This window comes from Naegleria fowleri (assembly GCF_008403515.1).
Source record: "Naegleria fowleri strain ATCC 30894 chromosome Unknown tig27, whole genome shotgun sequence".
Classification (NCBI taxonomy): domain Eukaryota; phylum Heterolobosea; class Eutetramitea; order Acrasida; family Naegleriidae; genus Naegleria; species Naegleria fowleri.
Genome location: NW_025407959.1, coordinates 457897 through 484427, shown reverse-complemented (window position 1 = coordinate 484427; position 26531 = coordinate 457897). Strand labels below are relative to the sequence as shown.

The 26531-nt window shown below is 36.7% G+C and overlaps 11 protein-coding genes across 11 annotated transcripts; 5 read left to right on the top strand and 6 right to left on the bottom strand.

Annotated features, from left to right (window-relative positions):
- Positions 1 to 547: 547 nt before the first annotated feature.
- FDP41_001703 (uncharacterized protein) lies at positions 548 to 2085 on the bottom strand (the record flags this gene model as incomplete). The annotated part of the gene is made up of 6 exons (XM_044704817.1): positions 548 to 990; positions 1034 to 1212; positions 1264 to 1433; positions 1491 to 1683; positions 1733 to 1870; positions 2018 to 2085. The coding sequence occupies 6 exons, from the start codon at positions 2083 to 2085 to the stop codon at positions 548 to 550; spliced, it is 1191 nt and encodes a 396-aa protein (XP_044564073.1).
- Positions 2086 to 2294: 209 nt separating this feature from the next.
- FDP41_001702 (uncharacterized protein) lies at positions 2295 to 3308 on the bottom strand (the record flags this gene model as incomplete). The annotated part of the gene is made up of 1 exon (XM_044704816.1): positions 2295 to 3308. One exon carries the CDS (start codon positions 3306 to 3308, stop codon positions 2295 to 2297), a length of 1014 nt encoding a protein of 337 aa, XP_044564072.1.
- Positions 3309 to 3728: 420 nt separating this feature from the next.
- FDP41_001701 (uncharacterized protein) lies at positions 3729 to 4121 on the top strand (the record flags this gene model as incomplete). Its single annotated transcript, XM_044704815.1, has 1 exon — positions 3729 to 4121. One exon carries the CDS (start codon positions 3729 to 3731, stop codon positions 4119 to 4121), a length of 393 nt encoding a protein of 130 aa, XP_044564071.1.
- Positions 4122 to 4411: 290 nt separating this feature from the next.
- Positions 4412 to 5696, bottom strand: FDP41_001700 (uncharacterized protein; the record flags this gene model as incomplete). Its single annotated transcript, XM_044704814.1, has 3 exons — positions 4412 to 4789; positions 4846 to 5189; positions 5315 to 5696. 3 exons carry the CDS (start codon positions 5694 to 5696, stop codon positions 4412 to 4414), a joined length of 1104 nt encoding a protein of 367 aa, XP_044564070.1.
- Positions 5697 to 5906: 210 nt separating this feature from the next.
- FDP41_001699 (uncharacterized protein) lies at positions 5907 to 7472 on the top strand (the record flags this gene model as incomplete). The annotated part of the gene is made up of 1 exon (XM_044704811.1): positions 5907 to 7472. The coding sequence occupies one exon, from the start codon at positions 5907 to 5909 to the stop codon at positions 7470 to 7472; it is 1566 nt and encodes a 521-aa protein (XP_044564069.1).
- A 180-nt stretch (positions 7473 to 7652) lies between these two features.
- On the bottom strand, positions 7653 to 9005 carry FDP41_001698 (uncharacterized protein; the record flags this gene model as incomplete). The annotated part of the gene is made up of 1 exon (XM_044704810.1): positions 7653 to 9005. The coding sequence occupies one exon, from the start codon at positions 9003 to 9005 to the stop codon at positions 7653 to 7655; it is 1353 nt and encodes a 450-aa protein (XP_044564068.1).
- Positions 9006 to 9577: 572 nt separating this feature from the next.
- On the top strand, positions 9578 to 11540 carry FDP41_001697 (uncharacterized protein; the record flags this gene model as incomplete). Its single annotated transcript, XM_044704809.1, has 6 exons — positions 9578 to 9692; positions 9785 to 9960; positions 10068 to 10208; positions 10316 to 11040; positions 11152 to 11383; positions 11463 to 11540. The coding sequence occupies 6 exons, from the start codon at positions 9578 to 9580 to the stop codon at positions 11538 to 11540; spliced, it is 1467 nt and encodes a 488-aa protein (XP_044564067.1).
- Positions 11541 to 11959: 419 nt separating this feature from the next.
- On the bottom strand, positions 11960 to 13726 carry FDP41_001696 (uncharacterized protein; the record flags this gene model as incomplete). Its single annotated transcript, XM_044704808.1, has 1 exon — positions 11960 to 13726. One exon carries the CDS (start codon positions 13724 to 13726, stop codon positions 11960 to 11962), a length of 1767 nt encoding a protein of 588 aa, XP_044564066.1.
- A 135-nt stretch (positions 13727 to 13861) lies between these two features.
- FDP41_001695 (uncharacterized protein) lies at positions 13862 to 21181 on the bottom strand (the record flags this gene model as incomplete). Its single annotated transcript, XM_044704807.1, has 2 exons — positions 13862 to 20772; positions 21010 to 21181. 2 exons carry the CDS (start codon positions 21179 to 21181, stop codon positions 13862 to 13864), a joined length of 7083 nt encoding a protein of 2360 aa, XP_044564065.1.
- An 883-nt stretch (positions 21182 to 22064) lies between these two features.
- On the top strand, positions 22065 to 23836 carry FDP41_001694 (uncharacterized protein; the record flags this gene model as incomplete). Its single annotated transcript, XM_044704806.1, has 2 exons — positions 22065 to 22303; positions 22432 to 23836. The coding sequence occupies 2 exons, from the start codon at positions 22065 to 22067 to the stop codon at positions 23834 to 23836; spliced, it is 1644 nt and encodes a 547-aa protein (XP_044564064.1).
- Positions 23837 to 23980: 144 nt separating this feature from the next.
- FDP41_001693 (uncharacterized protein) lies at positions 23981 to 26509 on the top strand (the record flags this gene model as incomplete). The annotated part of the gene is made up of 1 exon (XM_044704805.1): positions 23981 to 26509. The coding sequence occupies one exon, from the start codon at positions 23981 to 23983 to the stop codon at positions 26507 to 26509; it is 2529 nt and encodes an 842-aa protein (XP_044564063.1).
- Between the last annotated feature and the right edge of the window lie 22 nt (positions 26510 to 26531).

Below are 26531 nucleotides of genomic sequence, written 5' to 3'. Positions count from 1 at the left end.
ATATCATGCACTACAACATAAACGTATACAGAGGTGGTATTGAGAAAAAAAAAATTAAATTTCCCGTCCAGCCAATTTTTTTCTCCTGGCTCGAGAGATCTCGTTACCTGTCACTCCCACCCTGTATACGTTACTGGGGTTCTTATGTTGTAGTGTTTACTCAAAGGAGCATGTAGAGATGAAGTAAATCATGATAATGATTTACTTCATTCATGGAAAATGCCAAAGAACCAACCAATTAAATTCCGAAAAAATATTCAGCATGGAACAATAATCTCAACAACAATAACTTGTCTGTTGTGGCCGATATATTCAAATAATGACATTTCTACACCTCCGTAATTGGTTGTTTTGTCTTTCAACATTTTCCATACACATGAAAAATTCATTGAGGGTAATAACAGAAAGGACGCTTCAATCAAGCCAAGATGACATTATTGGGATGCAACATCTTGTTGCCGAAGTGAGAGCCTGTTCTGAATGAGAATTGTTAATTGAGATCTAATTTCATTGATAGGTCAAATACTCTTATTGGAAATCAAAGATTTTATTTAGAGTCCAATAGTTGTTGTGAATCATTAAGAGTTGTACTCTCGTTTTGCTGTTCGAGAGGCTTCTCTTCATGAAGTTTGGGCGTCGTTGTTGGTTTGGTTGTTGATGAGTCCAGTTGTTGTTGCTGTCCTTCTTCATCTTCATGAAGATTGGAATGTGGTTTTTCATTGTCTGAATCTGAGTCGAAATCTAAATCCACATCAGAGACTCTTACTAAGTGTCCACCTCTTGGATCATTGAGCTGTGTGAGTGGATACATGGAGTTGGCATTGGTGTGTGATCCAAGTAATAAAAGTACTCCAATAAATTGTAAAAACCATCCCAAGAATAAAAGTATAAGCTGTAAAACAGAAGTGCCAGACCATTCTCTGAAAATTAATTCACCTCCACAAACAGTTAAGAAGGACATGATAATGTAATACAACACATTTGAGACAGCTTCAACAATATGAGTTAAAGGATAATTTAACAATATACATACTAAATTCATAGGAAACAAGAGTTACTTGTGTGAAATGGGTGTGCAATATTGTGTAGAGAATGGATAGCCCCAAAATTAAATAAGTTTCCCAGTGCACAAATTGATTTTCATTTGTTTCTGCAGAGGTTTTCACAAGCTCAATAAATAATTTGAAAAGAATAAAATTAGAAGCAGCAAATCTGGATAATGTCACGATGCCAAAATAGCAATTTTTCTACTGAAATACATACGATGATGAAATGGATGTACTAAAAAAAACATTCTTAAAGGGTCGGAAAACACTCAACAAAATGAAAATAAATGGCAATACTACAAGGAAAATAACAAACAGGATAGGAATGTTAAAATCAATTATTTGTGAAGAGATGAATGAGATAGTAATTGGATGCAATGGTTGATACTAATTCCAAAATTATAATTGGTCTGATAATTTCCAATAACATGTATTGCTACATACCACCTTGTCAGAAAATATAACAGAAATAATAATTCCAATTGAGGTGATTGCAACTCCTATTTGATCTCTCCTCGTTATCTTTTCTGCAATATACCAAGCAGTATAAAATACTCCAATAAAAACTCCAAACGATAACACGGAAACCACTAGTGTTAACTCGACAAATGCGAAAGAAACCATTTCGCAAATCCAACTGTTGCAAAGATGATTAAAATTCGGAAATGCTTTTCGCCAAGACATACCCAAATATAAACATTGTAAATAGTGTCCACCATCTTGTATCCTTTAAATAATGTGTTCTATATTCCATCACTTGTTCGCTGTTTTTCATGTGTGCATATTTTAATATTGCCAATCCTAGAAAATAAAACACGCTCCCTCTGATGATTATTAAAAAAGTATGTTCAATTAATAATAATTCATCGGAACAATTCAAAGATCATTCAAAAATATTATATGAGAATAAACATCAATCCCGAATACAACTGGGTTGTGATCCCTTCAAGTCTTGTTTTCAAAACACCTACACAAGCGAAAATACAAATCCGACGTAGAATTTGTAATTGGCGAAATTAGCCAAGGCATTGGCAATCATTTTTTTTCTATTGTTATCCTTTTATAATTTAAAACGATCCATATATGATTGAAATTGCACAAGAATTCAAATGTGGCAGAACAAGTTGCAGGGTGTTTCTACTGAGAAAAAAACATTTGTTTCGGTCTCTGAAGAATATGTTTATTTTGTAATGGTCAAGAAAATACTGGAATCATGATTTTTTCACCATTCAGTCGCCTAGGATTGCTTTATACTGCAGAAAAGAGAGCCATCAAGACGACGAACACACCAATCATTATCATCCTCATTGGACTCGATCCATACATTGAAAATCCACTTCCAGAACTTCTCGTCGTCTGAGCTGTAAAGATTCCAAAAGGAGATTGCTCACCAAAAGCCTTCACATAACACACACTACATTGATCACTATGAGTAGCCTTCCAAGAATTCAAATCAGCTGCATCCGAAATCAATGCATGAATCTTATTCTGAAGTACAAGATTATAAGGATCATCACTGAGAGAAGTCACTCGGATCTTTTGAGCGAGAGGAAGAGTCGTATTGGCTGCCATTTCATAGACAGTGCTTGCATAGAAAGCCACAATATAATTGGGAGCATTCAATTGGGACAATTCATCAATTCGAGTACCATTGGCATCCAAAGCAGTTCGTAGGAATCCACTCGTGGAGGATCCATAGGCACAAGTTGCAAATTTAACCACAGCAGCTCTCTCAGTGGTAAAAGTGGTATCGGAGACAATGACATCGCACGAACCAGTATTTACTGCCTTTCGTAAACTCTCAAAGTATCCCAATTCAGTGGTATTGATGGCTTTGTAGACAGAGGACAATTGAAGTCCATATTTGCTGTTCAACTTGTCAGCGAGACCTGTGGCTACCTTTCGATAGACACTACTCCAGTTATCTTCTGTTGGTTTATAGGGACCACAACAAGTGAGAGTTTTAACGTTGGAGGGTATTGGTGAAAAGGATGGATAATTGGGTCGCAGGTTACAATATGGAATGGAGTAATAGGGAAGTGCTTGTTGAATAAAGGAAGTGAAAGTCGATTCACTTTGCAATTCAGCCATGGCAGAGTCAATGGCTTGATTGAATTGAATGGATGGAAGGATTTGAGCATGCACCATCGAGAGCATTGTGGTTGATGAGGAAGAAAACAGTGCCATAAATAATAGACACATCAACCATTGATGGACAGGAAGGCCTGTCGATCGAGCAATAAGAGAGAAAGATGTCGCCATTCTTTAAAGAATTCTGGAGTGTGAGTGTGTTTAATTTTTTACTAGTGAAAAGACAGAACACCTTTGCTTTTAACTCTTTTCGTCGTCCTGTTGGATGCGCACAATCAAAATATAATTCATGCATACCAGTTCTAGAAGCTAATCTGCCTCTAGAGCGAATCAACTCGCTCTTGACACAATCTCTCATGAGATTCTGACATTGAGAAATAGAAACACTCTTCTCAAGGTGAACCTCTCTTCGCGACTGAACCGCATCAACACTTCGATCCATGAATTGACTCTTTTGACAATCCACTATTTAAGGAAGTCAATGGGCAAAAATAATGCGCAGAATCTATCCTGTTGTTGTTGTTTTTGTGGGGCATGGTGTTCATGTCAATGACAGTAGTAGTACTCACGTCATTCAGCAGAGGTTCGGACATGTTCAATGATCGGAACAGCAACTTCCGAGGTGGTTCTTCTTCTTCTGGTGCATCTGAGTCGAATCGTCATGAAATAAAAGATTCTGAATTTCAAAAGGAAGTGGATGACAAGAAGAATGGTGATCACTTCAAACTTCTCACCGAATTGTTCAGATCCATTTCCGAACGTTTATTTCATGATTCAAAAAATCCTGACCAACCACATGATGAAGAGGTGTCAGCGCTGAATATCGATCGTGCTGCAACAGGAACAACTGTTCCTTCTTTACAAGAAAGAATAGCAAAGACTGCCAAATCAGTGAGAGACAAGATTGGAAAAGTAAAAGAACAAGTTCTCGATGTGAAAACCAAGTTCAAAGGAAAAAGGAATCTTTCCAAGCATTTATGGTGAAATGCAAACAATTTGCGATACAGTACACTCCCTTTGTTCTTGCCGTTATCCGATTCCTTAATTCGGTTCCAATTCCTTCAACCTTAATTTCGTCCATTGTCGATGAGCTGTTATTCAAACTTTACGTGGTACTCACTGGTATTAAGATTGGTTTGGTTCTTTTTACAGTTGCCATTGGTGTGGTCACTTGGTTGATCTGTGATAAATTATTTGGAATCAAATCGCGAGTCAAAAACTTATTCTCTCGTGGCCAAAATTGAACAATAGAGTCTAGATGATTATTATTTATTTTAGAGAGAGGTAATCATGCATTCTGACACTGCAACTCCATACAAGAATTTCTCTAAATCAGGCTGTAATTGCAAACCCTTAATAATATCCAAAGATAATTGATGGTCGTTTTGCTCCTTGACAGTTTCTAATTTCTGTATCAATTCCTTTGTCTTTTGGCTCACTTGCTTAATAACATGAGTATTTTCCATTGTAGCAATTTCCTCACTTGTAACCACTTTAAGCAAATCCTTGTGAATTTTAGTAAATTTAAATTCATCTGTTTGAGACTCGTTGACATTTGTTCTTTTAGTAGTTGCATCCACAAATAAGTCATAAAACTTGGTATTGTTTCTCATATTTCTATCCAATGTTCCTGCACAATAGAAATTGGATTCCTATATATTCATAAAGAATTTAAGTATTCCATTTCATGTCATATTTCTTCACTTACCGTTAAATCTTTAGTCTCGATTGGGCTATCAAAATTAACGAATGGTCTAATGAAATCTGTTTGTTGTCGATGCAAGACAAGAGATGGAATTGCTGACATTATTTCCAAAAGTTCAGAGATATTCTCATGATAAATCACAATTCGTTTTTTCAGCATAAGAGCTGACCAAATACGAACACTCTCTTCCCCAAACGACTTTATCAGCATGGATAGATTACCAACTTTAGCTGCTCTCGGATCAGAAAATAAATCAGCAGTGATTTGATCCTTGTAAGTCCCCTTACTGAACAATCTCAGATACACTTCCAACATTGGTAATGGAGAGAGTTGGTTTTCAATCAATACTTAAAGATTGGAATGAGAGTTGATATTCCATGTTTGAATTTCAATATTTTGAATTCCGAAAATGAAAATATTAATTTTCAATCATCAAACAGATGTCCATTCCAATAATTTCAGTCCTACCTACCATTCATCATCACTTCTAAATATTTCTCATATTTCTTCATCCAGTATTCACCAGAAACAACCACCAAATTGACATCGGTCACACTACTATTCACCAGTTTCACTTTTCTACTCATTGAATAAACATAACAATCATCAAATTTAGAGCAAACAAAAAGACTATTATTCAATGATAAATCAGAGTATTGTTTTGATAATACCGTGCTGTTTGAATTCAACGGAGATCGGTTCATAATTATTGTTTTTTGATCATCGGATAGGATTGGAAAGGACCAAACATTCAAAGTATCCAAATTAGTGTCCTTTTCAAGGATACATATGGCTCGCATTTGAGAGGTGAGAGAGGAAGTAGAGGCAGCACTCACGGAGGATGTGGCAGACATGGTGGATTTTTGTTGATGAAAGATTTTTCATGGAGAAGACTATGCTTGTCTTTTGAGAGCTTTTTACCTTCAGATTTGTTGCGAGAGGTGCTGAACAGGACAATAATTGCTAATATTACTCATGGAAGAACAAGTATCATCTCACTTGCTTTCCGAACAGAAATTGAAAAGGCTTGCTTGGTGAAGAGTATCAACACTCGAAACAAAAAAATGTTTCAACATCATCCTTCTTGTCCCACATCCACGATTGGCAAAGAAGATACTGAATCTTCATCACCGGGATCATCACCACTCCCGTTAATAACAACAACAATAGCCTCGTCTTCATCGCTTTCTCACCTCCGAAATGAAAATGATCACTCCCACCATCAACGTCATACAAATACTCTGATGTTATCCTTGAATGATGAAACGAAAATTTCATCGCCTTCTCCTCTTCACCCAAAGAATGAAAGAGCTCATAAATTTCATGCCTTAAATGAACCACAGCACACGAAATCACGAATTGCACAGTTAAAATCGTGTTGTACTCGATATAACAGAGTCATTGTAGTCACTTTTGGATTTTTAATTGCTATCCTACCATTTATTATGTGCTTGTTTTATAGAAATTTAATATTACTATCTATATTCGTATTATTGGTTCAATATTTAGTGACCTTGTTGATGTTCAATATGATGGAACGAATGAATCAATTTATTGACCAAAATGCGATTTTCATTACAAAACCAAATGTTATTGACATCAAAATTGTATTATCAATTATGGAAGATTATTTTAAAGAAGATGTTAGATTTTCATCTAGAGCAATGATTCTTGGAAGCATGGATACTTTATTTGTATATAGTTCATATAGATTTTTGGTATTTTGTGACAGAGTGTCAAGCTATGTTTGGAAGCCATTTTTTGGTACAGATATTAAGCAGTCTGTCAAATGGGAAACCGATTTACATTTGACATTATCTATTCTACATTACATCATTTCAACATTTTTGACCTATTTAATTTTTACATCTCAATATGCATTGAGAGCAATGAACTTAAACAGAGAAGACTCATTCAAATTACTGTTTTGGATGTCGTTGCTGATGCATTCTGCATGCACTCTATTTCACACATTTAATGCTTTCTTTTTTGGAGGCAAAGATGCTCTTGTGAAAAATTATCTAACTCTCACCAAGGTTATTCCTCTAATGGCTAAAATATTTACAAAGCGCAATGAGGATGATGACACAGATGAAGGACATGGTGGCAATGGTAGCAGTCACTCAACTTTAATTTCCTCTTCTCATCATGAACAACCCAACACACCTCTTCAGTACCGGTTAACTGTGTTTGAGTGGCAATCTTTGAACTTTCTCATTATTTTCTCCACATTCACATGCATTGCCTACTTTACCCCTTTGAGTCAATCCTTTGGATTTTATTATATTTTTCAATTTATTATTGGTTTGATCATAATGGTGTTACAATTTTGGATTTCTCAAATTTCAATTAGTACGAAGAAGTACACTGTAATATCCTTTGTTGTTTTATTACTGAGCTTGATTTTCCTTAAATTTTTTATGGGAGCTTTTGTGATGCAGTACCTGTTTGCCTATGCTTTGATTTTGTTTGGTTTGCCATTCGAGAAATTCTTATTCAAGTCATTACCAATGTTTGTGACAGAGAAGGGACTTAGATATTTTGCGTTTGTGTGGTTGACTTCACTGCAATTAATAACTGTGCTTGTGTTTTTTGTTAGAGGTTTCCTTTTCTTGTACTTTTACCTGTAAGAGCAAATAAACAATGTCACTACAACAATCGATCAAAATGTCAGAGAGCTTTTCTTAAATTGCAACCAACAATAAAGGGCAGATTTTTTGAATATCTTTTTAATGATATCTAAAAAACAATAAGAATACAAATATATAACAATATATATAGGCATTAGGTGTTGCCTCAAAATTCCATCATTAAACATGTTGCAAATTTGAACGATGCACATGATGGTGGTTGGCAACAGAAGCAGTTGATGATGTTTCCATCATGTCAGCATGGTTAGAAGAGGGGGTAGGGTTTTGAGGATTTGACAACTTCTCAAGTCTCTCCAATCTATTGTTGATATCCTTAAGGGTCTTGAAGAGTTCCAATACGAGATCTTGATTTGGATTCTCTTTTTGAGAAATGAGATGAGAAACAACAGCAGTAGCAACACTATTTACAATAGTAGGGACAGCACGAATATTCAAAGCACTGATTTCATCATCATCAACTACTTGAATGGCATCACGTTTAACCTTCTTGGTAGATGATTCCAAAGATGACTCAACCAAAGTTGGAACTGGAGTTGGAGCTTGGACAGCAACAGCAGATGGTTCCATCTCCTTTCTCTTCTTTCTATTGTGTTGAGTTGGAGAAGTGGCAGCAGAAGAGTTTGGTGAAGATGTCTCAGTCTTTTCCTTCTTGGTTGGTTTTCTTGCAAAGACTCTGAATGGTGTAGAAATAGTTGAATAAATTAATCTTTCAGTATCTTGAACAGTGTAATACTTCCAAACCAATCTAAAAGCCTTTCTATCATGATGGTATGATGAATCAGTGAATTGAATCTTGGAGTGCCCCTTGAAAACGGTAGTTTCAGCATTTCTCTTTTGAGCAGTCATTGCAATTTCTAAATCACCCTTCAAGATGACTTGATTATTCTTATTCAATACTTGAATTTCTTGATTGTCATCATAAACAACAGATGGTCTAACAACAATGATAGCATGTTGATGATTTTCAAGTTCCAATTCATGCTCAAATTGATAAATAATTGGGCTGTAAAGAGAAGTGTCCAAGTAGGTAGCAAATGGATCTAATCTAGTCTTCCATTGGATATCAACACGATGAACCAAAGGAAGAGGATGGGAGGAGGTTGGTTGAACGGGTACTACTCTCCATGCTGGACTTGATTCACGAGAAGCGTTTACAGAGTGAGCAACACCATCATCCGATGATGAAGAGTAATCGCTTTGATGATCAGAATTTCCGTCCATCATGATGGTGGTTTGAGTAGTGGGGACAGCAAAGGCAGCATTGAGCGGAACAGAAGCAGTTGATGATCCAGCAGCAGTGGTAGTTGCTGTTTCTTCAGATGATTCCTCAGAAGAATTTCCAGCATCTGATCCAGCAACGGAATTATTAGTAGCAGCAACAACAAGAACAGCGCTCAAACCTGTAGTTGTTGTGGCCGATGGAGTTGTTGTTGTTGCCGGTTTATCATTGTTACTATTTGGAGTTGAGAAATATCGCTTTGCGAGGCAAGGGTATTGAAGTTTCTTGTTCATTTTGCTTGTTGTTGAGAAAGAAGTAAAGACGACAGAGGAGTCTTGTGTTCTTGGTGCGGTTTTGTGTGTGCTTGTTAAAAAAGCTTGATGAAAATCACCACGATAAAAATAATACTAATAATAATTTTTTTGATTGAAGAAAATTCTAAATTTTCGTCAAGCTGGATTTTAGAAAATTGCAGTGAGATATTTTTAGCCTTCAAGTTCAATTTCGAAAGGGAAATATGACTTCTGGCAGAAACATGCCAATGAATTTGAAAATTGAGTTCAACAACCCAAAGTTGAGTTTTGTTGGGAATAATCGTTCACACAAACACCAACGAGTGAACATGTAACCTCTTAGAGAATGAACGAGGTTTTCATTGTCATCTTCTGAACCATGACACTTTCAAGTCTCACATCCAACAAGAAGACTTGTGAGATCCTCTAAAAACATGTCGCTCCCACCTTTGATTAAGGTTGAAGTTTTGTGCGTACGTATGTGCGTATGTGATTGATGAGATTGTTTTTACAACTCTCGATTACGGAGAAGATCACACTCCGACAGGGACTTTTTTGTTGCGTTCAAAAAAATGTTCAAATCCTTGCTCATTACAACCTTCCTCGTGTTGGGTGTTTTGATTTGCACCAAAACCGACATGGTGCTTTCAGACATTCCAGTTCACTGTCTCTTCCATCAAGTCTTTGGTATGTTTTATATAAAGTTTTATTCTTTTTTTTATAATAATTGTTCATCATCATTCTAAATTATGATTCATCGACATTTTCATCATCAACAGGCGATTGGAAATTTACTTTGACTCCAATGCAATATTCCAATGATGTCGTTCATAATACTTGTTCCATGACCTCTCCTTTGCCAAACACCGCCAACACAACGTTAAATTTGAGATTGTTGGCTCCCGATGTCGTTTATGATGAAAAGGGTAATCAAGGCTTTTGGACTTTGATTTATGTGAGTATTAGTTGAATTTAGTAGTATGAGTGAACAGTGTAATCATCATGATCAATGTCTATGATGTATCACCTTTTTCGCAACATGAATGCTAAAATCATTTATAGGATCAAGGAATGGAAATTTTCATCAACAAACAAAAGTACTTTGCATTCTTTAATTATACACAAAAAGGACAAGTTGTTACCAGCAATTGCGGTCAAACTTTCACTGGATGGTATCACGATGCTGTTATTGCGGCCAAACGTGTAAGTATTTTCGAAACTCTCAGGGTGCGGGCTCATCTCTGTGGATCTTTTTCTATGATGCTTTTTGGCATGATGCAATGTTTTGACAACAAATAACTGTCATGTAGTTTGGCTGTTTCAGAGGTGTTCGAGTTGGTGCCCCTTCTGAATCTGTGAGTACACATATTGAGCCAGTTAGAACCAACTTGCATGAAAAGGTCTTTGTGAACAATCCAGAGAAAATTAATAGCATTAATAAGAGTCAAAAACTCTGGAAGGCAAAAGCTTATCCACAATTTGAAGGCAAGACTTTTGCTGAGTTGAGAAGAATTGCTGGTCGTCATGTTCCTAAATTCAGAAAGGATGCATTGAAGATTCAAAAACAAAAATTCCAATCCATGTCCCCAACTCAAACTCGTCAAAGAGGTCAAAAGAAAATTATCTCTGAGGAAGATATTAAGGCTCTCCCAACTGAATTTAGCTGGACCAATGTCAATGGAAAGGATTTTGTTGTACCTGTAAGAAATCAAGGACAATGTGGTTCATGCTATGCCTTTTCCACAAGTGACATGTTTGGAAGTAGAGTTCGAGTGGCTACCAACGGTACCAAGCAACCTGTGTATTCACCACAAGATATTGTCGACTGCTCTGCATATTCACAAGGATGTGATGGAGGTTTTATGTATTTGGTATCCAAGTATGCTGAAGATTATGGTTTGACTCTAGAGAGTTGTGATCCATATCTTGGACAAGATGGTACTTGTCGTAATTACTGTCCAGCCAGTAAGAGAGATTATGGTACAAACTATGCTTATTGTGGCGGTTTCTATGGTGCCACCAATGAAAAGAATATGTAAGTATCATCTTTGGGATATGTCTGAGTGACACTGCTGGTGTGAATTCTTGTTTGCACATGCATTGGAATGATTTATTGAAACTTACATTTTTTGAAACATGATGACAGGATGTATGATTTGTATCATGGAGGCCCTCTTGCTATTGCATTTGAAGTGTATGATGACTTCTTCAATTATCACTCTGGCGTTTACACTCACAAAACAGCTACTGATTTGAAGATCAATGACCCTCATTGGGAACAAACCAACCATGCTGTGTTACTCGTTGGTTGGGGAGTTGAAAATGGAACACCATATTGGCTTGTGAAAAACTCATGGGGTGTTGACTGGGGCATTAATGTAAGTTTTTTGTTTAATATTTATTCAGCTAGAATTACTTATATTATTGTTTTTCTAAATTCACGTTTTCTTAAAATAGGGTTATTTCAAGATTAAGAGAGGAGTCGATGAGTGTGACTGTGAAAGTGAGGCTGTAGCAGCAGATCCAGTTCTCTAAAGGACGTTTTATACACATCAATCCTTCAATATCCGAAAATAAAATCAAATAAAATCCAATAACAACCACATTGATAAGTTTTCTCTATTGAGCATAGATGCTCTGACTCAGATATACTGTATGAACAGGACGAGCAAGAATTGCAATCACAAGAGAAGCAAGAGTTGCAACAAAAGAACAGCCATCAGAAAATTCTCCAATGTGAATGAAGGACATTGATGAAGGAGAAGAGAAAATGGAAGTTATTTCGATAAGTAGCCAAGAAGACGATTAGATTGAAGAATTCGAAACTACTACTACTACCACTCATTGAAAAATCCCTGACACAATTGTGTCTAGGCTTTCATCGAATATTCCCCTTATGTGGTCCATATATTTGGAATGTCATACCTGATGTGAAATAAAGCTGTTCAGATTGATTAAGTCATGGTGGCTGCTGCTGTCGATAATAAATATTTCACTCTCATATGACATGCTGTGATTAAGGATTCTTTCATCTTGTCCCATCGCCACAAGTAATTACCTGTAGTGACACCTTTCTCATATTGAAGTTCTCCATTTTCTAACGGATAGATTAAATTCTGATAATGCATATACGCATGAAATAAATCATGTTCTCCGACTCGATTCGAAAGTAAGTTCCATTCGTAGCCATTCGGAAAGGCCAATAACACAGCTCCCTTCTCGAGAAAAATTGACATGAAAGAGGGTGATCCAAATCCACACACATAGACATCGGTGTCATACATGGAACGAACTTGTTGCTCTCCACTGCGGATGGGATCATCATCCAACATGTCATCAAAACTAATGGCCCTGACTTGAATATTGAAAACGAGACCTGTTTCATTGTGAGTGAATTGTGTGAAATCAGATTCAATCTTTTTCAACAATCCAGGAACGTCAATGATACTTCGAAGATAGGCTCTTAATCCTTTCTTAATATAGAGAGTAATTTTCAACGTTCTAGAGGCAAGCTTGTCAATAGGATGTACAGATTTCAAATGAAATCGTTGATACACAAAATCTCTAAATTCTGAAATCGTTCCACCAAGATTTTTCCATCCAAAATCATTAAATAATCCATACGCTGTAGATCCCATCACAATGCTTGGCCAACAGACCAGACTAGTTTCATCTTGACTCAATTTCCGAATTAATTGATTGGAATGATCGGAAATAAAATGTCCATACATTCGAACGATTTTCTGACAGATTTTTTGCTTCACATCATCATCAGCAGAATCAGTGCCACATGTCAATACATCATTGCGACAATCACATTCTTCATCTTCTTCTTCAGCAAAAACTAAATAATTATCTCGAAAACGTTTTGGTTGTTTCAAAGGTATATCATTATAGAAAATTTTCAATAAAGTAAATGCAGGAAATATAGTTTCCAAGAGACAATGACCAGCATTGGTACATCGATGTCTCTTCATGAGAATAGATTTCTTATCCATCCATTTCACATGTGAAATTTTGTGTTCTTGTGTGAAATCTGAAATTGTTCCATTTCTGACAATGGTTACAAATAATTTCTCACGTTTGGGATCCTCTGTGTTGACTCTTCCTTCTAATCCTCCCATCATGAATAAATCTCCTTGTGACATGTTTTGTGAATTAAATCCTCGTCCATCATAAAGAAGTGGATAATTCACATTCTGATCATGAAAATATAAATATTTTCCTTTCCAATAACACAAATTATAAATCATACAACTTCGATATTTGTCACCAAAGAAAAATCCAAAATGATGACGACAAAAGACTCCACTGTATTTTTGAAAAGAAAGATTTTTCACAACTTGTTGAATGAATGAACGATTTTCTTTGTTGTCGAGAGGTGATGAACGATTTGGAGATTTGGTTAAATTATTTTGAGAGAAGAATTGTTGATTCAATTGTGTGTTAGGACGATGATTTAGTGTTGTTGAGAATGGTTCTTGTTGAGAATGATGATCATGATTTAAATTATTTTCTCTTGTTGGAAATTCTTTGTGAATTTGATTCATGTGATTGAAATGTGCATATTGAACCATGATGAGAAGAAGGACAATCAAAATGACACCAATATGGATCAAACCTATAGTGATGAGAAGATGATTCGGTCGTAATGTGCAACAAGTAGTTTCTTGTTCCTGAGTGTCTGACTGACTCGTCGGTAGGGTTGTTGGATGCGCCATTTTTTATTTTTATTTGGGTTGCATTATGTTCAAATCTTCTCCAATTTAATTCATTCCATTCCTGTCAAATGTCACACAGTTCCATCCATGACTTCTACACATTCTGTGGATTTCTTCTTTCTTCCAATATTCCACTCACTGCTGTTGATTTCTTGGTTCCAATTCTAAAGATTTATCCCACAAAGTATCATCATCCATTAATTGAACACTTCCAAGTGAGAGCATGGATTGAATACTTGGAATGGTACAAGTTCCACTCGTATAAAGTTTGTAATCTTCAATACTTGCAGTTTGAATTTGATTGATCACTCTTCTCATATAATCAATTGTTTCAAATAAGAAGGGAGTATTTTGATTCACTTTGATGGTTTCTAAAATAATTTTCGAAACTTGTCTTCTCTTAAAGACATTAATTAAACCATCTCGAATATTATCAGCATTACCATCATTAATAAAAGTTAAATCTTTCAAATACATGCTCAATGGTGGAATACAAGGTGGAGTGGAGAGTTGAAGTGCTTGTCTCATATTCTTATTGGCTTGTTCTTGAGAACATAATTTTCTCAATTCTTCGTATCGAGAAATGTATTCAGGTGGAATGATGGCCCATGTCTTTTTCAAACGATGAACCGATACATTTGAGAGTCCACACATCATCTCTGTCAATCCATGATAATTATTCATCTCTCTCAGTGCTTGAGCAATTTCAATGAATTTGAGAAGATATTTGCGACGTTGTTTCATGTCGGACTGCGACAAGATGGCACTCGCCACAAACTGAGTCATCTTGTTCCATCGATCGGTGAGATGTGCAATGTGAGGAGCTTCTTCGTATTTGGTGTGTTTGGTCCATGCACCAGAGAGCCATTCTTTGGGCTCAATCTTTTGAAAATAATCATATTCAATAAGAGTTAATTGACGTGCAAATTCAATGGGACTCCACTCCAATAAATTGAAAGCAACATGTTCACTAAAGTTTTCAGGAAGAATGGGTTCAGGTGCTTTCTGATTGGTCGAATGTTTCACTGCCTTATTGTTGTCTTTGATGAGTTTGGAAGAGAGAGATTTTCGTACGAGATTGCACGTTTGTTCGACTTCTTTCACAGCACATGAAGCAGAGTCCAAGAATCGAACCAATCGAATCAGTAACAAGTTATCAAAATCATGAAAATGTTTTTCGACCCAAATTTTCATCGAATTTAACACTCGAATGAGAATTTTGAGAGATTTTTCAGACCATACTTCTTCTTGTTTGGTTAAATAAAATCGATCCATCAACTTGTCCATCAAGACATGTCCCGTACAAAACGATCGATACGTCAAGAAGAAAATATCTCTAAATTTGTGATCCATATCGGTGTAGTGTGTAATTTTTTCGACCAATTTGTCCAAAGTGGCTGCTTTGATTTCATTATTCTCAATCACAATATTCTTCTCAGAATCTTCTTCAATGATTAACTTGTCATGATTCTTTTCAATTTCTGCCAATTTTTCATCGTGTGAACTCAAGAGACATTCCACAGCTTCCAACACATAGGTTTCATTGTCTGCTTTGGAAAGAGGAAATGTACACACAGAGAGAAGAGTTCCCAAAGCCCATTTCCATCGATCATCATTCGGATCAATACTAAAGACAGGAACTAATTTTTGTACAATGGTCACAAAGAGTGGCACTAGAATGGTATTGGTGAGAATGGGATCGGTCTTTTTTTTCATGTCTTGTTGAGTTTGATTGAATTGTTCCATATATTTCATAATTAAAAGTAAAACTTCTTCAATCACGATGGAATACTTTTCATTTTCCTTAATCATTAATTCCCATTTTTGTTCAATGAAACATGTCAATACTTCGAGTACAATAGTTTTGATCATTCTTCTTGTAATTCTCACATTGTATGAAATGTGATTATTGATTGCAATGGATAATAATTTAACAAAGCTCACCAATACATCCGGTGATTTGTGATTCCAAAATTCATGTAAATCTTCTTTCTTTCGATTTCGTAAGCAATGTAAAAATGAAACTGCGAATTGAGATTGTAAAGTCATGTCCATATTCTTTAAAAGTTTCTCCACGTGAGCAATATCAAAGAATAAAGGTTGTAAGAGACGTGAAATTTCATTTCGAACTTCAGGAGATTGAAATTTGGTGGAATAGTCCAATTTGGTAATGAGTTTGTTGATAATTTTCACAGTCATTTCACGAAGATTAGGTTTTGTAGCTTTCTGGAAAATTCCAATTATAAATTTCATCAAGAATGGAACTTCACTGCACATGTTCACTTCAACAAACATGTTGTAATCCACAATGACTTCAGCAAAATCAAATTTAAGCGCCACTACTACTGGAGATGATTTAAATTGTGTGGTTAACACATAGTCATTGAGAGCTGTCTTGACAAATTTTCTAAATCTTGTATCTTCACGCATGGAACTCATGAGAGAAATGTCCAACAAGTCACACATGAAAAGAGCAAGATGACGGTTCACAGCTCGAACGAAATTCAATTTGATTGGATCTCCTGAAGATGTTAATAATCGTTCCATAAATTTAGTTTGTATCGATCTCATCTTGGTATAAAAGGCCTCAGTAAAGACTGCATCTTTTTGTCCATTGAGAATGTAGAATTTCATGGCCTTCACTAGAACATCAAATAAAAACCAAGAGAGCTTTAAAGAGTCTAAAGCAGTGAGTTCGTCCTCACCAGTAGATTCAGAATTCTCATTGTTGTTGGAGGAAGTTGATCGACTCTTTGAGGAACGTTTAGAACTTTTCTTGGAAGATGAATCTTTAGAATTGTCACTTGTTGTTGTATTGGAACCATCCATCATGGAGGTGGTGGTAATTGTTTGTGTGGTCGTCTCTTTGGCTCTTTTTTCAGTCTCTCTCGAATGGCAAGCTTTGAAAAAGTCTTCCCATCGTTCACACAGTAATAAACAAAAGTTGGCTGAGGCCGATGTTGGAGGTATTTTGAACAAGTAATAAATATAGGAACTTAAAAAGGCATCTCTCTCATAAAAATCAGCCTTTGAATTCAAACAAATTCCCTTCACAATGAATAAAAGAGTTTCAAATGCCACAATGGAGAGCGATGAAGTGAATGATGAACTCGTAGTTGTTCCTTGTTTCAAAGTTCCATTATTATCACTTGGTTTGCTCTTGGATGTCAACGTGGCTGTTCTCTTTCTGAAAAATCCAGTAATTCCAAACGAATTTTGATTCACGGAATTAGTCTCTGCAGAAGAAGGTGATTGTGAAAGTGCACTTGCCTTTAAATTTGACAAGATGTAAAAGATTAAATTTAACACGATGGGAGTGTGATGGAGAACCAGTGACCAACTTGTCTTTTGGAACATTTTGAGTAAATCTTCACATTCGGATGAAACAAATGCCTTATTGAGCTCATTCAAGAAGGTTGCCTTTGGAACTTGAGAATCTACCAGCAAGTTTGATTTAGCAATGAGCATGGCTGAATTCTTATCAGGTGGATACAAACTCGATTTGTTAATAAGATGAAATCTGAAAATAGTTTTTCCATTCGCATAGGTTTGCATTCCTTTCGACATGTAGTAATTTGGAAGTGATGTACATTTGAAAATGGGTAATTTCTTTAAACCATTGGTAAATCCATCATCATCGATTAACTTTAAAATAGAGTATCCAATGACAGTCGTTTCTGCCTTTCCTAAAGGACCATTCATTTCTAAACTTCTTTTTGTTGAAATGTGTCGAAATTCAAATACCAAGTGATGATTTGAATTCACTGGAAGAGGTAATTGTATCTTAATTTGATCCAAAAATTGAGGATATCGTTCATGATACGTGACACTTGTCACTGCTTCATCATCCATGATCATTCCGCCTGGATAATTTCGACTTGCATCTGAAAATATAGTACTAGTTCCTACAAGAATACCACCATTGTGTAATTCATCGTTATCTCTCAAGAAGATTTTCACTGCAACGGATTTGAAGGAACTTGGAAGTGATGTTAAATTACAACAATCTGGTAAAATGTACAAGACATGTGAAAAATTGAAATCAATTCTTGGAACTAGTGAATTCAATGCAACTCCTCTCGAACTCTGAGAAAAAGTATTATAAGAAAGACAAGTGTCATCATCACTGAATGTGAAAGTATTATCATTGTCATCGGTGGAATTATCCACACTGTTTGTAGTAACAATAATGGAAGGTCTAATTTCATGTACGCCCGTATTGAACAGTGAGTGAATGTGATGATAATGGTCATAATTTTCATGAGTGACATTTTTCATAAAAACAGAGAAATGTCCTGGAATTGATTTCAAACTGAGAGCATCCACTCGAATATTCGATTTTTGTTGTTTCAATTCCCTCTGAGTCTCAATGAATCGACAAATATTAAATCTTCCTTTCTTACCATCCATATGAGGAACTATATATAAACGTTCAAATAATAAACGTCCAATTCTTATGGATAGTTCTACATTGGATTCATTAATCGTATCATTCACTTTGAGTTCATTCGAAGTGACAGATTCTCTCTTCTCTTCAAAGAGAGGCTCAGCAGAACAAAGAAATGGACTTCTCAAATGATCGAGAAAGGCATACATGGACTTGAGTTTCTCTGTGATTGATTTTTTCAGAATGGATTCATTCTTTGAAGACGACGACGACGTTGTGGTGGTGTTGTAGAAATCATGAATCGAACCACTTTCACCACCACTGAAAATTCTTCTCAACCACAACACCAAATAAATATTTGGATTTTTCTCTTTCAATGAAAAGACTGCTTCAAGTTTTTTAGGATCATTCACCATGATGAGATCTTTGGGGAATGTTTTTTCAATTCCCAATTGTTTTAAAGTGTTTGGATCCGTATTGAGAGTAAATTTAAATTCTTCAGAGACTCGACTCTCCTTCTTCTTGTCATAGAGATACAAAGAACCATAGAGTGGTTCCAACACTGTGTTGGTGGAAAGATAAAGTCCATTCACAGAAATGAGAACTTTAAAGGATTGATCAGGTTGATGAGGATGCGTCGGTGTCTGAGGTCGTTTACACACTTCCTCTTCAATGGAACCAATTCGAAAGAATGGATTGTAGACAGAGGCCACTCGATGTGTTGTCTCTTCATATATCTTTTCTGAAATTTCTCTAAAATTCAAATCTGTATCTGAAAAGGTTTCTTCTTCTTCATCTTCTTCAAAATCTACTTCAGTGGTTTCCAAATCAACATCACTTCTTCTTCGATCTGAATTGATTCCTTCAGCAGCAGCATTGGAGAGAAGAAACCCACCAACAGATGTTTTACTCGAAGAGTAAATAATATCTTGTTGGATAAAAGTACCAATCGCAGAGAGCGATGTTTGTGAACTACCACCAACACCACCAACACTACTACTACTTCCTAATACTACTAGAGGTGACATGATATTTGTTGGAGCAGAGGAAGAATTATCAATGGTGGCCCTAGCAGTCATACTTCCATTGTTGTTAGTATTTCCAGCGATCATGGCATTTGGTCCCAAAGTATGACTTCTTGGTTTGTTAAACTTTTTAGATTGTGGGGTCGTTGATTGTTGTTTTCCATTATTAGTGAGCTCATCAATTCTTAATACAGGTTGAGATTGAGTTGACACAACGTTTGATGAACCTTGATTATTTGGATCGGATCCATTGAAAGCACTTGTGAAATTGGATATGGAACTAGAACTTCCAATAGAATCCAAAATCATTTGTTTGGTTGCAGAACTACTTAATCCCACTTTGGATGAATTTTCCAATTCCCAATCTAAATCATTTTTCACATGCTGTTGTTGTTTCTGTATGGTTAATATGGGTTTAGTGTCTAAAAATGGTGCAGTAATGTATTTGAGTGCGGGATCTTGAATAGCACTGCATAAAGTTGATCGAATTTGTTCATGAAATTCTTGAACTGATTTGTCTTGAAGGTTTTTTTGATAAATGATTCCTCCTGGTAGAGTTGCCACTGAAACATCTCTAAACTCTCGTTGAATGTCGGAAGTTGACATTTGAATGAAATCTGAGGAAGGTGTGAAAAGTGAATGAGGAACAAAATCATCACTTTGTTTGGCTTTCACCAGTGTAGGTTGTTGTTGAGAAGGAGGTGATGATTGATCTTTTTGTAATGATTCCACAATCATATCCGTATTTTGTGTTGTTGTTGATGGTGGAGGTGTCAACTTGGAATCACCACTATTAGTTGTTGTAGATGGATCCTTTTCTGTTGTCATGGCAATATCTGTTTCATGATTCAATGAGTCAACAATGTTGTTACAGGTGATATTTGAAGAGGTTGTGAACATCATGGATGTATTCGTCGTGGAATCTTGTTGTTGTTGATCCTTTTGTGTGGTGGCCATTACTCCTTCCACAACAGTCGTCGTCGTCGTTGTCTGTTCAACCACAGAATCCTCTGCACCGGCAATAGAGATGACGCTAGTAGATGTCGTACTGTTGTTATTGTTGTTGGGTGATGTTGTTGTTGTTGTTCTTGCTGAATGAGGTGGTGAGATGGAGTGGGTGTGTGGTGGTGGTGTGGATCGAGAGCTACTAGCACTTCCTCCTCCTCGAGGTGTTCTCGGACCACCACCACCACTACTGCTGTTGGGAGTTTCAAATCGGAGAGCACTCGGTAACTTTTTCAAAGCACTCATAGGCTCATAGGAGGATCCACTCGATACTACGACACCACTCGAGTGGTGATGACCAAGATGGTTGCTGCTGCCTGTGGGATCTAAATGGTGGTGATGACTAGTGCTGCTGCTACTGGTAGTAGTAGCACTCTTTGAAAGGCTAGCCATATTGAGTTTGAAAGAATGTGCGGAGGATGAGGAGGAAGATTTACTGCCGCAGCCAGTACCACCCGTAGGTATCGTGAGAGAAGAATAGAGTGATACAGATTGTTGTTGTTGAGAATGATCATCATCATCATCATCATGATCGCTATCAGTTTCAATGTCTTGTTCTGAAATGATGGAGGTATGTTCTTCGGATAGAAGATCTTCTTCGAGAGCCTGTTGTTCCTTTTTTCTGGCATCTACATATTCAGTTCATGAACAAACACCATTCAAGTGGTGATGATGGATCATCATGTTGAATTCAATTATTCAATTAATTGGTAGCAGAATTGAACAGAAATATTCATGTCATGGAATAACAATCAGACATAGGTGAGTGATAACAAGAATGATGATTGGGTCAGGTGAACACGTTTTTGATGTGTAACAGTGGTGATGATGATGATGATGGAATTGACATTGTAACACACACTTACCTGCAATTTCCGTGACTGTTTTGAGAAGAGCAATTGGAAATTGTCTCAGAGCATCTAACAGCTCTTCCGTATCAAAAAAAAGATTGTGTGAATTCTCGGTGGTGGTGATTGTGATTGTATTGTTAGTAGCAATTGAAAGATCGTCCGCTGTGGTAAGAGAAGCATGGAACATTTTTTTTGGATGGCATATGACATTTGTTCGCCAATCAAGGAATGCTGATGATGGGGCTGTGGTGGAGCTCAATGCAATGAAAAAAGAGGTTACAATAAAACTTCAAATCTTCTTTATGAATTTGAGTTTATTCCTCCATGAGATAGGAATGTTTGAAAGAAAATTGAAAAGCGACAGGTGTTTTGTTCTTAGTCTCGCCTTTGTGAACACAGAGCTCGAGATTGGAAATCGAACGTTTGATGCGTTAGATGTCATGGCATTTTCCGAATTTCTTTTCATCATATCTCAGACAGTGTGTTTATATTGAAACTAGCACCAATGGCCACAAAGAATCGAGGAGAAGAGGGATGGCCATTGCTTGAACAGGCGAGCGGGGAATGACCATATGAATGTTTCAGCTTAATAAGAAGGTTCATCCCGAACGGAGTAATACTTTATCGCTCACAACGCAATTTGGTGTTTCTTCTCGATCTTTGCGAATCAGCATTGTGAATTCTCATCTCTGAATACGCTTGTTGTTGTATACATGGATGTTACTTTTATCTCTTCATCACATTCCAAGACGAGTCGATATCACACACACATGGTCGCATTATTAAACTTGAAGAGCTTTGCGAAGGGGTGTTTCACAATTTTCTTCCAACTCGAGAGAGTTGTGAAGCACCAACGGTCCTTCGGATTGCGAATAATCTTGCGTGTGGGTGAAATTTCAAACGAATGTTCTCGGTAAGCTCTGCTTTGAAGCAACAAAAACCGAAACTCGCCGTTAATTCGCACACCACCTCATCTTCAAAAAAATACGAAGATTCATCACCACCTCATCTCCACCATCATCTCTTTCCCGCTTTTAACTTAGGCTTTATTTTGGATTGTCATCATCATCATGTCTGTCCGTGAATTTTCACCACTGTTTTCTTGGGGATTCAGCCTCCGTCGATCAAAGTGGCTTATTCCTCTCTTCAACAACAACGTTTTCAGTTTCGGTACCAGTGCCGTTAATGACGGTCCTTACGGATACAAGAAGAGCAGCAACAATCGTCGAGAGAAGTCCACAAGCACAGTCAATCAAAAAGAGTCTACAATGGTAAGAACGAAGAATGAACCAAGCGATTTATTTGAAGGGTAAGTATTGTCATCATCATTGCCTTTTATAGCTGAATCTCGGTACATGTACCTTTTACGTTTTTTCATGCTGTGATGTCAACAAATCGTCTGTTCCGTGTTCTTATTCTTGTGTTCATACATGGCAGCATTGAAAAAATTCAAGTAGTGACTGAGATTGGTAATAATGTGTGTGCTGTTAGAATCGAAGAAACCTCAGAAGAAGCCAAACAACGAGAATTGGAACAAAAGAAGAAGGAACACGAAGAAGCAAAGAGAAAGGAACAAGAAAGATATAGACAATTATCTGATGGAGCTATCATTGATTTATTAGAGAATGGAAAGCTCGCTCTCTACAATCTCGAAGATAAGCTTGGAGATAAGAAGCGTGCTGTTAAAATCCGTAGAATGTTCCTTGCAGCAAAAATCAATCCACAAGATGAAACAATACTAGATACACTTCCTTATGCTAATGATTTAAATTATGATCATGTGTTTGGAGCTTGTTGTGAAAGTGTGGTTGGTTATGTTCCTTTACCTGTTGGTATCGTTGGTCCAATAATAATTGATGGTAAGCCATATCATATTCCAATGGCTACTGTTGAAGGCTGTCTTGTTGCCAGTACTCATAGAGGTTGCAAGGCTCTTTCGAGCTCATTAGAAGGAGGAGTGAACAGTGTCATCCTCTCAGACGGAATGACTAGAGGTCCAGTCGTTCAATTCGCTAATGCAAAGAGATGTTATGAACTCAAACAATACATTGAGAATCCAGAAAATTTCCAAACCATTTGCCGAGTTTTCAACAGTGATTCTCGTTTTGCTAGATTATTAGAAATTAAGGTCGGTATTGCTGGAAGAAAGGCTTTCTTGAGATTTAAATGTAGGACGGGTGATGCCATGGGTATGAATATGATCTCTAAAGCCACACAAAAAGCATTGAAATTTTTGAAACACGAACTCTTCCCTGATATGGATATTTTAAGCTTGAGTGGTAACTACTGCACAGACAAAAAGCCATCAGCAATGAACTGGATTGAAGGAAGAGGAAAATCTGTGGTTGTTGATGCTACTATTCCAGCAGATGTTGTGAAATCAGTTCTCAAGACTACTGTAGACGAAATTGTGAGTCTCAATGTGAGCAAGAACTTGATTGGAAGCGCTATGGCTGGCTCTATTGGTGGTTTCAACGCTCATGCCGCTAACATTGTGACCGCCATCTTTTTAGCAACTGGTCAAGACGCTGCTCAAAACGTCGAAAGTTCGAATTGTATGACAATAATGGAAAAGACTCCAGAAGGACATTTATATGTAAGCGTGACTATGCCATCCATCGAAGTTGGAACTGTTGGTGGTGGTACTCACTTGGATGCTCAAAAGACCTGTCTCAAGATTATGGGAGTTGCAGGCGCAAATATGGAAAACCCAGGTCAAAATGCTCAAACGCTTGCCAAGTGCGTGGCCAGTACCGTCATGGCAGGTGAACTTTCTTTAATGGCTGCTCTTGCTGCTGATCATTTAGTTTCTGCCCACATTGCTCACAACAGAAAGAAGTAATTTTCCCTCCTCTTACATTTTTGTATGTACCAAAACATAAACATATCCCTCTAATTATTATTCACCACATGATGTTGTTTAAGGAGAATGTGTATCTGCAACAATAAGCGAAGCCTTTTGCGCTCCAAACTCTCCCATAAAAAAATGAGCACCAACAACACCCAACAGCTACCAAAGAAGGATCTGCTCGAAAGCCTCCGCAAGTACAACAACAAACTGCTTAACCTTAATCATATTAAGAAGAACGATGCTGGAGATTCTTCTGTGAATCAGCATGTAGATAACGATCATCATGACAACGATCATGATCACTTTTCGGATCATGTCGAAGGTTACTTTACTCCCGAGGTGGTTATTGAATCGATTGAGCCATCATCGTCTAATTCTTATTTGGACACTAATGATTTTCTCAAGCATAGTGTTTCTCCTGCCAAAGCATTCACTCCCAACAGAGAAGGACTCTTTAATGAAATTCATTTTGATGCTCATGAAGAAAAAGGTCCCACAATGACACCAGCTGAAAACGAACAATCATTGATGATTAGCCAACCAAGATCTCTTAGCGGCAAATTTTCTGAGGAGAGTAGTGATTTGCGTGAGAAAATCAATGACAGACTTGACGAAAATAATGAACTGAGAAAACAGATCGAAGAATTAGAAAGAAAATTATCAGAGGGAACTCGCTCCATTAACAAGGCTAATGCAAGTATGAATGATTCACAAAAGTCTTACTTTTTTGATAGATCTCATATGGACATAACTGATTCGTCATTTAGTTTACCTAAAAGTCGGGAAGATAGCGACCTAAAAAAATCTTTTGAGATTATTGTCAAGCTAAAGAGCAAGCTTACAAAAGAGAAAGAGCGATATGATTCATTAGAAAGAAGAAAAGATGAGTCCATCAAAATGATGAACAAACTTGTAGAGCATTTCAAAACTGAAAATTTAAGACTATCTCAACAACTTGATTTGGTCAGAAAAAGTTCTGATTATGATGTTGAGGAGCTTAATCAACAAATACTCGAGCTGAAGAATACCAACCTTTCATTGATTGAAGAAATCAATTCTCTTAGAAGCTCAAGAGGTCAAGAACAAGAAAAAAATGATTTGGAAGTAGAAAGACAAATCAAAGAAAAAGTGAAATTGCAATCGGACATTGTTGAGCTAAAGAAGGACAACTTGTTACTGAAGGAAAAAATTCATGTGCTTGAGGAAACCGTAAAGGACATTGAATCTAAGCGCAATGAGCTGATACATCAATATGAACAGCAAGAAATACCCTCTTGGAGAAAAAAATACGATGCCTTAGAAGTCAGTGCAAAAGAACTGCAAAACAAATTAGAAGAATACAGAAACGATAAAGAAAAATCCTTGAATGAAGTGAAAGAAAGATATAAAACCAAAGAGCAAATGCTTAATGAGAACATTAAACGTCTTGAGGAAGAGCTTCAGCATCAAAGAGAACAACACAAGCAAGCAATAACATCTTTAATGGAGGAAAAGAAAGATGCTGAGATGCAATTGCAAGAACAAGTCAATATAACAGATGACTCTCGTGTGCAGCTGTTGTCTTTAAAATCATCCTTAGAAGATATTGAATCCAATATTTTAAATCATTTATTACAAGAGCAGGAACAGCTAGCAATGGATTTATCTGAGTTCGAGTCATTTGTATCCGATTACTGTTCTAACAGAGCAAGAAAAGAAATACAAAAACTCACAACAGAGCTTATTGAATTGAGGAATCAGATCAGTTTGGCAACAGAACAGAGCGAGATACTCCGGAAGCAATTATCTATTTCTCAAACGGAGCTTGAGGAGACCAATGCAGCTTTTCTCAAATGCGATCAGACATTGTCTCAGATGGAGTCACAACGGAAAGCACAAGCTGAAAGACATAAGTTGGAACTAGAGGAGGTGAGAAACGAGTTCAAAAATCAGATATTCATTATAAAGTCAGAAAAAGAAAGTTTGGCTGAAATGTTAAATCAGACTAAGAATCAGCTAAACAGCGTTCAAATCAAGTCAGACCAATGTCAAAAAGAAAAGTTAGAGATACAACAAGAGATAGTCTATCTTAGGAAGAGAAATAATGAGCTTGAGGCGACGTTTAGCACGATTGACTCTGAGAGACAACGACTACAGTCAGAAAATGGCGCTCTTTCGAGGTCAGTGGAGCAGTTGAAGGAAAGCATGGAACTTAAGAATGAAGAATATAGGGCATTGATGGAGCACTCACGATCTTCCATTCAGGCATTACAACTGAAGTTAAATCGGGAGCAGCAATTATTCCAAAAGTACGAATATGAAAACAATTTGAAATTTAAAAACTTGAATGAAAGTATCGTACAAATAGAAGGATCAAAAGCAGATTTAAAGAAAAAACAAAAGGAAGAGCTGCAACAACTCAACAATGAAATTTCACTCAAGCAACGACAGATTGAAAACTTAAATGCAGAAATATCGAAAGGAAAACACGATCTCAACGCAGCTCAGTCCCAATTCCGAAAAGAACTGGAAGGAAAAGAACAAGAGATTCAAAAAATCAAGAGAGAGCGACAGCAATTAGAGCACAGTTTAGTGATCAAGGAAAGAGAAAAAGAGTCCTTAAAATTACGTCTGGAAATGATGGAACGAGAATTGGAAAGAACAAAGAGTTTGCTCAATAAATAATCTTACCAACGAGGTTTATCAG